The sequence below is a fragment of the Tachypleus tridentatus genome, chromosome 9 (assembly GCF_004210375.1).
Source record: "Tachypleus tridentatus isolate NWPU-2018 chromosome 9, ASM421037v1, whole genome shotgun sequence".
In the NCBI taxonomy this organism is placed as follows: Eukaryota; Metazoa; Arthropoda; class Merostomata; order Xiphosura; family Limulidae; genus Tachypleus; species Tachypleus tridentatus.
In genome coordinates, this window is record NC_134833.1 from 136,673,031 (window position 1) to 136,682,361 (window position 9,331).

Here is a 9,331-nt window from a genome sequence, read left to right on the forward strand (position 1 = left end):
AGTTTGCGTGTGAAATTGCCACGAAAATTCCAGATTAAATAAAAGTGCGCGAACGTATCTGTGATTTCACAAATAACACTGTGTTTGATGGAAGGAAAGGGATATTTAGGTGTGAAAAAGGCTTGATAATAATAATTGATTATCTGTCAATGTTTCAATACTTTCTGATAATTTTTTTTTTTGAAATTTATTATAAAAGACAAATCGGCAGAACGTCTAATCGATATTTGATTAATGTATAGTTTTGTTGCTGTTGTCTTTAATAAAACCCATGACTACCTACATACTGCGCTGTCAATAATGTTTTTATTTTGAACAATAGAAAATTATAATACATACGAGCATACACATCTAACATATTCACAGTATAAATGCAACCACTAAACGTTACAAAACAATCGCACTATACTAATTTTAACAAACAAGTTTTACGTCAATAACATCATGTCATGTGTGAACACATGCGGAATCGTAGATGTTCGAAGCAAACAAAAATCGAATAATACGCATATGTATGAATGTTCTTATTGTTTTGAAAAAGTAAAAAAAAATCTGCGAGGTCAACAGTTTCTAACATGTGAATTGCAGTTCGCGTTGGGTTATATATAACTTCTGATTTCAAAGGGAAATATTTTGATAATAAAATATTACTCTAAAAGTTCAAACTTCAGAAATAATCATGATTGTTATCTACAATTCTTATGTTTGGTCACCGCTAGTTTTCGTATGCACGGTCAACACAGCCTGCTGTTTTAAATTCTGCTTTATATATGTTGAAATATTTCTCTTTCAAAGCGATTACGTGTCATCACGTAATCATCATTGATTAGGTGGCTGAATACACATGAATTTATAGAGGGTGTCCGAAAATGAATATAAAATGGATATTTTCAAGTTATTGAGTTGTCCCTTAAACATTTTTCAGTTTTATTATATATCGTGTCACTACTCCAATGTTTAACTTGTTTTTTTCTAACTTTATGTAGTGACGCCTCCTCCCGCCCTCCTTCATCCTGAATAACTAAAGTGCTGATAACAGCAAATATAGTAGTTTGTTCTTGCCTCTCTTGCATCAGTTTTTATCAAGTATTAACAAGAAAATTTAAAGTGTTAAAATCTATTTCAAATAAAAGAAAAAACACTAACTTTTATTAGTGTAATGTGTGAGCTTACGTTTTGGCACAAAGTACCTCGAATCATACTCCCCGCCTCATGCCGTCCAGTTTGGAAAACATTCTTAATAGATTAGTACATTCAATCTCTAGTATTTAGCAATATTTCTCTAGATATTTTACTATTCAATAGCAATTTACATTGTTGATCGTAAACATTCCATGACAAACTCAACCATTCATTATGAAACACAAATACCCAGCTCAATATAAAAACTAAAACGTCTCTCTTTACAGAGTTAATACGTATGAAAATCCTACAATTTAAAAAACAAACTTTTTTGTAAAGCCAAACTCTCTAAACTTACATTATCACACAACAAACACCGCACCCTGGCGGTAAAGCTGCTCTTTGTTTGTAAACATTAGCGTATGGAAACCCTTCTCTTACCCTAAAGCTAATCTTCTGATCTTTAACTTCTTGTTCGGCCTGTATGTACAATGTATTCTATAAAACATACAAAAAGAAATGACCCAATTATTTGTAATCTACAGGCAAACGACAGTTTTAAAAATTGTGTTTAACTAATATAAACTAATTTTACAGTACCTGATACAACTCAGTTTTTTTTTTAAAGGATTGTGAATGAAAACAAAAGTTTTACAGTTCCATAAACATAGTAGACAACGGAGCCTAAAGTTTTATTTACGAAATACATAACTGCATAAAATGGTGCATCAAGTAGTGGTTAAAAAAAATGGAAATCTCTCCAATAAAAATGAACAATATGATTTAAGAACTTAATGTGAGCCGTTAATTATTTGTTTACAGAATTTAGGTAAGTTGGGACAGTTTACAAAAGTCACTAATTAGTCATCGAAAGAATAATAATAATAAAACGAACAACCAGTAGATAAACAGATTCAATCAACAATTTTTAGTTAAGAACGATACATTTTTATTTCAGTGTGAAAGGTCTTGAGCGTAAACTTTGAACACAGATTAACATACCGGTAGGAAGGTTCGAAGAGGTCGGCCGGACCCCCTATTTTTCTTTTTTTATGCAAAATAAATTATACCCATACATTTGTGGCACAGCTGTTATAGTATTTAACGTTTTATACCTCGTCAACATTGCCCTGACGAAATATTAATACGTTTTGGCTTGAATGGTCAGAACCCCATAGTATTGTATAGCACACGTGCTTCGAACAATATGTGTGTTGGCTTTTTATCTCGCAGATTAGATCCCTCTCCTCTTCAAACATTCTGCCCACGGGCATAGTCAACTCAGAAGAGAAATTCTAATTTGATACAATTGTTACAAAAAATAGGTACGGTTTCAATATCTGGATGAACTTTCCTATCCGGTACATTCACGGCTAACGTTTGGTCTTTCTCACTGGGTATGCACTGGAGTTGTCAATTAACTATTTCCTTTGGTAAACAAAGCATAGGCCCGGCATGGCCAGGTGGGTTAAGGCGTTCGACTCGTAATCTGAGGGTCGCGGATTCGAATCTCGGTCGCACCAAACATGCTCGCCCTTTCAGCCGTGGGGGCGTTATAATGTTACGGGCAATCCCACTATTCGTTGGTAAAAGAGTAGACCAAGAGTTGGCGGTGGGTGGTGATGACTAGCTGCCTTCCCTCTAGTCTTACACTGCAAAATTGGGGACGACTAGCACAGATAGCCCTCGAGTAGCTTTGTGCGAAATTCAAAAACAAACAAACCATATGTTTAGTCTTTGAATACGAAAGTACAGAAAGAGCCAGAAACATACTAAGTAAATGATCAATTAATATTTGAAACAGGTCCGGCCTTAGAAGGGTGCGGTGACTGAAATAAGTACTTAGGATTAAGTTTGTGAGTTTGGATACTAGAGCTGTACATTCGAGTCGGCCATGGACATGAAATAAGATAAACTAGTTAGAGAAGGTTTCTCTAATTAACTTTATTATAAATCTTATAGTTGAACTGTTAACTTAGTAAAATCACGTGTTTTGTTGTTTTAAGATTTGCAGTAATGTAGAGTGAAAAAACGAAAAGCAGGGTGACCTTGCTAACATCTTGATGCAGATATATTATGGTCTCGAGCCCCACCTCACCTACATCTGAATACAGATATATTATGGTCTCGAGCCCCACCTCACCTACATCTGAATACAGATACATTATGGTCTCGAGTCCCACCTTACCTACATCTGAATACAGATATATTATGGTCTCTAGTCCCACCTCACCTACATCTGAATACAGATATATTATGGTCTCGAGCCCCACCTCACCTACATCTGAACACAGATATATTATGGTCTCGATCCCCACCTCACCTACATCTGAATACAGATATATTATGGTCTCGAGCCCCACCTCACCTACATCTGAATACAGATATATTATGGTCTCGAGCCCCACCTCACCTTTTTCGTTATTCTTCCGGTTCGTCGCTCCTTAGTTTCGTCGTTGTGCTCGTCACTTGACTCTTCTGACTGCACACCACTATCAATAGTGCTTACTCTCGAACACCTGTATCCTTGGCCTTCGACAGAAACTGCATTGTTTTTAGTTTTCTTCATCTGACCATAGTATCTCTCAAGCACTGAAGGCTGCTTGTTTCTTGGTTCGTATTCTTCATCAGTTAACCGTTTGAATTCATCATCATAAGGAAGTATTTCTTTTGTTCGAAGGAGTTCTGTGGCTAGTGACAGTTTATTAACATATATATGTTTTTGTCCAGAAGTCTGACTTTCATATCGATGGGGCAAAAGTTCTACGTCTTCAGAGCCGGCTTCGCTAGCACTGTCCATTTCGTGGACTACAATTTCTGATCGTTCTCTGGAAAACTGGTCACGTGGAAGAGCATCTCTTTCACATTTGTTTTCAGCATCTGAAGTTGTCGCCACAACATCCGAGAGTTCCGGTTGGATTGCTTCTTCAATGTTATGTTCCTCAGTATCAGAAAAATCGGCGAGGCTTTCATCAAAAGCAAGTTTATAAATAGCTTGGTTGTTCTGAAAAGCTTTACTGCTAGTAAGTTGATGGAGTTTGTTTAATTCAATTTCCGTTTCTCGTATTAAGGTATCAGAGTGACTAAGATAAGCGAGGTAACTAGGTGATAAAAGTTCCTCTGACATTTTATCCTTTATATCTTCTCCTTGTTTCTCTACCAACAAGCCTTCTGAGGATAATTCCTGAAGGGTAGATGTATCATTAAAAAATTCGCTTTGCTGTTCTGTACTATGAGAAATATCATAATCTCTATATACAGTCTCGTCTGTCTCTAACTGATTGTTCATAAGTATTTCAAGATCGTCAGTACTAGTAGTATTAGCATCAATTCTGTTGTCTTCTGTATTTACTTTTTCTAACTTGTTATCAACTACTGGACTTTGTCCAGAATCTTGTTCTTCTAAGCTAGGTTGCATGTTCCAACTGTTTTTAACATGATCTTCTTTAGTTTCATTATATTCTGAAAGCTCTGTAATTTCTCCTGATAAAGGCTGATTACGCCAAACGTCAGTCTTGTTTTCCAAATCGTTTTCGTCCTCTCTTGCAATACTTGACGTGTCACTAATTGCCGAGCTGTCAAAGCTGTTGGATGACGGGGGCGTTTTTACGTTTTCGTAACCTCGGAGATCAACAACAAACGTTAGTTCAGAATTTAAAGGAACGATGTCATAACATGACTCCTCGTCATTATCATCAGTTGTGCTGTTTGCGTTTATCTGAGTCAAGCACTCAGAAGAAAAGTTTTCTGTACGTAAGTAATTATCCGGTGTATTTTCACTTAGTCCACATTTGTCATGAGTTCCGATTATTTCGTCGAATGTAAATTTTTCTGAACTGATGTCGTCGTCTTCAGTCCTAACTAACTGTTCTCTAGAAGGTGAGTTTTCAGTTTGAACTTCTACATTTGTTGCTTTTAAACTTTCTGAATTGTAGAAGTCTTCATCATTCGCTAGTATTTGAGTTTTCTGAGAATCAAAATCGTCATCGGCGTAAGAATATGCAGTTTTTTGAATACATGTCTGTGCATTTTTGTCTAGAACAGGGCTACTGCAGGCTAAATCTGTTGCTTCATTTATTTCTTTAAACGAAAATGTAGTTCCTCGATTATCTATTGACCCATCAATATGGGGTAATTCTTCTTTACCCACATCCAATGAGAATTCTGTTTCTACTGGCTCACTTGTTCTGAAGCCGTCGATTTTTAGCAAAGAATTATTGCTATCTGTACTGATTACATCATATCTTTCGTGTTTCAGGCTTTCTATGGCCTTACGGATTGCTTCTTCTACCATTATTTTAGCAGTTTGTTCAAGTTCTAAATCCTCACTAGCGATCTCAGTAGTATACAAGTTGTCAGGCGGAAAGATTTGTTCAGAATGTTGCATGCTTTCTTTCCATGCCGAGCCCTGGTTCATCATAATTTGATTATTTGTATAATCGCTTGTTTCTTGTTTTTTCTCCTTATCAAAGGGGCTGAATGATGTATCTGTATTTGAACTCCAGGAACATTTCAAATTTCCCAATTCGTTTTCCATGTTTTGCGTATTTTGTAGATATTGTTGAGAAAGATCTTTTTCTCTTCCGTCTTCTACATAAGACGCAGTGCCAAACACACTGTTTGGGTTTTCCTTTCTAACCTCAAAACAGTTGGTAGTTTCGGGTATTTTAAGAATTTGTTCCTTTCTGTGTACTCTCGTTTCCCCATAACACTGATCTGGCAGAACTCCAGTGGAGTTTTCTGGAGTATTAACAGTATTTACTTGTGAGTCAACAACTATGCTGGCTTTTTCTTCAAAGAGGTTTTTAGGATTGCCTTTTTGATCTAACAATAGACCATCTACCGTATTAGGTTCACTTATAGATAGAGTTGTTAGCAATTCATTCTCTAAAGTTGAATCCACCGCATCAACTTTTGAGCACCACTTGAGATTTGATATGGTGATTGGTACTTTATGAGCATTAGGATGCGAGCTTCCGTCTGTTCGGTTATTGTCATGAATTTCTGAATGATCTCCCTCTGATAGTGACTCGTGGACATTGTTTGTTATATTAGCTGCAATGTCCAAAGAGTAAATATCACAACTAAGATCTTTATAAAAAGATTCATTGAGAAGTTTAATATTACGTAATTGTCCAGATAATTCTTTCTCTGCTTCACAAAATGCATTGTGGACAAGATCTTGTGAAATTGTTTTTAATCTTTTTTTAGATACTATGTCTTGATTTTCTTCTTCTTTCAATTCTACTTCTACTGATTCATAGTTTGAATCATTTGATTCAGGTATGGTCGAAACGTCATTTTGTGTTCGTGGTGTATTTTCATCCAGTATTTTTTCTATGCTGAAACATGAGATTGTTTCTTTTCCTTCTTCAGAGCTGGTGGGTAGTACGTGCTTTAAATCATCAAATGCATCGTAATTTTCTTTGTGTACCTCTTCAGAGCTAGTGGCAAGCACTTGTGGCAGATCCCCAGATACCACTTCATTTACCTTGTCTACCTCTTCAGAGCTGGTGGCCATCACGTGTGGTAACTCCCCAGATACCTCTTCCTTTACCTTGTGTACCTCTTCAGAGCTAGTGGCCAGCACGTGTGGCAAATCCCCAGATACCTCTTCCTTTATCTTGAGTACTTCTTCAGAGCTGGTGGCCAGCACGTGTGGTAACTCCCCAGATACCTCTTCCTTTACCTTGTGTACCTCTTCAGAGCTGGTGGCCAGCACTTGTGGCAGATCCCCAGATACCTCTTCATTTACCTTGTCTACCTCTTCAGAGCTGGTGGCCATCACGTGTGGTAACTCCCCAGATACCTCTTCCTTTACCTTGTGTACCTTTTCAGAACTGGTGGCCAGCACCTGTGATAAATCCCCAGATACCTCGTTCTTTACCGTGTGTACCTCTTCAAAGCTGGTAGCCAGCAGGCGTAGTAAATCCCCAGATACCTCATCCTTTTCTATGTGGATTTCTTCAGAGCTGATGGGCAGTACATGTTTTAAATCATCAGATGCATTGTCCTTTTCTTTTTGTACATCTTCTTTTGTGCTTTGTTGTGTTGTTTCATTGTTCTAAAAGAAAATCATAAACTCTTATGGCAGTTTTGAAACAAACGAAGAAAATCTCCAACTATTTGAAAATCATAATGACATTTCCAATCTAATGAATGAATGCGTGTTGACTTTGGTCTCTGTTACAGCGAAGAATAGTTTGAAAAATAAATGATTTTAAGCAAAAATATTGTAAGGAAGACGATAATTAACGTTAAACTGGTTACAAGTAGTTCAAAAGTGGTATTTCATTTCTACAGTTAATTAAAATAGTCCATTAATTAACGAACAAGAGAGAAAAAACACTAACTATAACTTAGGTAATTGGTGGTACCGTCTAATGCACCTTTGAAAAGAAACATTTTAAAAAGAACTTTGTGATAATGATTAAACAAATACAGCTTCTGAGGCGAACTTCATGCTGGAACGATATAATTAACACTGAAATGGAATTAGACGTTATCAAGTCTATTTTACATTATTGTTTTGCAGTTAAATTAAAAATTAATTTTTTTATAAGGTACGTATAGTTACTCCAGTAATCTCATAAAATAGGATGGAAAACCTATTACTATCTCATCTATCATTTCAGAAATTACAATCCATTATGCGTAGCTTTAGGAGTATCGATTAATTTACAATAACAAAATAGAGTTGATTACATTATATCAAAACGATTTTGAATGCAAATAAGAATATAACGTAACAACCACATCCAGTATAAACTTATTTGGAAATATCTGTTGAACTACATTTTAACACTGTTTGGCAACTTGTACGTAAGTAGTTTGATGTCACAAAAAATTGAACGCTTTGATGAATAGTGTGCAATAATCCTTTTTATACTCTCAGATCCTAAAGATGTACTCAGATTGAGGACTTAGAATCTCTAAGATGGAGATATTCCTTGTACGCAGTAGCATTGGAAAATAAAAGAATATGGATCAACTTCGGTAACCAGGTCCATCCAGTAAAAAAGTCTTCAATTCGTCGTAAATTGTTTGTGGTAAACAAACTGCAGCGTCTTGTAACAGGTGAGAATCTACGAACACAACTGTCAGAACTAAGCCCCATCCTTGTTCTCCAGGCAACAGTATGCAAGGTAATCAAGAAGGATATTCTTCTGGAAACGAGGCCCAAAGGTGAAAGTTCACTAAGATAAAGATTCTAGTCATACCCTACCGTTCAACTGTTGCATATCTTAAGTAGCTAAAGAATAAAATAGATGTTCATGCTATTCCATATAAATAAATACCTAAGAAGTTGCCCGATGCAGCATTTATAGATTTTTGTACAGTTAAATATGTACTGGGAATTTGTTGTCCTTACCTAATAGGTGGATTATTAAAAGTGCACGAGGAGGAGTGGTAAGCTTTAAATATGACGTAAAAGAAGCTACGATGCAAGGTCATCAGATAAGGCACAACTAGATGTGACAACACGGACTTTTAACGATACGGTGAGTTTCCAAAATCGTTTTTATATAACGTACACCTCTGGATAAATTATTAAATCTTTCGAAGAACAAATCCACATGGTAAACACGTAAGTTATGAAGAAATTATAAATGACATACTTAATTAGGTTAAATCACGAAAATAATACATTTTTGTGGTAAATATTGGATATTATTTTGTAGTTAGTATTTTTAACATATAAATCATCTTGGATTCGCAATGCTCGCTAAACGTCATATTTGGTGATTAAATTGGAAGAGCAACTTCCACGACAGTGACTATTCTCTGCTTTAAAACCTTCATAGGATTTAAAACACATTATCCACCTCAAGACAGCTTTACATGTAAGGGTTAACATCTTTAACCATACCAGTTACGTAATTTTCTCGTATTTCAGAAAATACCTAACATTCACGCATACCATTGTTTCAGTTGGCTTTTCTCGAGGCTTTCTCTTCCTTCTGCGACGTTTTGTCCTGCTGAAATCTGGGCAAGGATTGGTTGGACACGGTAAAAACTCAGAAGAATGGAAAGTGTCTTGACGTGCTATGAAATAAGTAATTAATGGGTTTTCTTTTATAGACTAAAACAATAAAAATTAAGCCTTTTTATTGGTTTATGAAAACTTTTGCAACGTACTTTGTTATAATCGAAGATCCAGAAATCTTGAAAAACCAAGCCTATTGAACAAATATTTTATATTGTGCGA

At 35.9% G+C, this 9,331-nt stretch overlaps 1 protein-coding gene across 3 annotated transcripts in view; it reads right to left on the bottom strand.

Annotated features, from left to right (window-relative positions):
- Window positions 1-284: 284 nt before the first annotated feature.
- LOC143226458 (uncharacterized) overlaps window positions 285-9,331 on the bottom strand; it is a 33,780-nt gene continuing 24,733 nt past the window's right edge. For all 3 annotated transcript variants that reach the window (XM_076457454.1, XM_076457455.1, XM_076457456.1), the window contains 3 exons: window positions 9,044-9,168; window positions 3,536-7,186; window positions 285-1,620 (listed from right to left, as the gene is read on the bottom strand). In XM_076457454.1, the coding sequence (XP_076313569.1) occupies window positions 1,477-1,620; window positions 3,536-7,186; window positions 9,044-9,168 (3,920 nt within the window). In that variant the 3' untranslated portion in view covers window positions 285-1,476. The remainder of the gene's footprint in view (window positions 1,621-3,535; window positions 7,187-9,043; window positions 9,169-9,331) is intronic.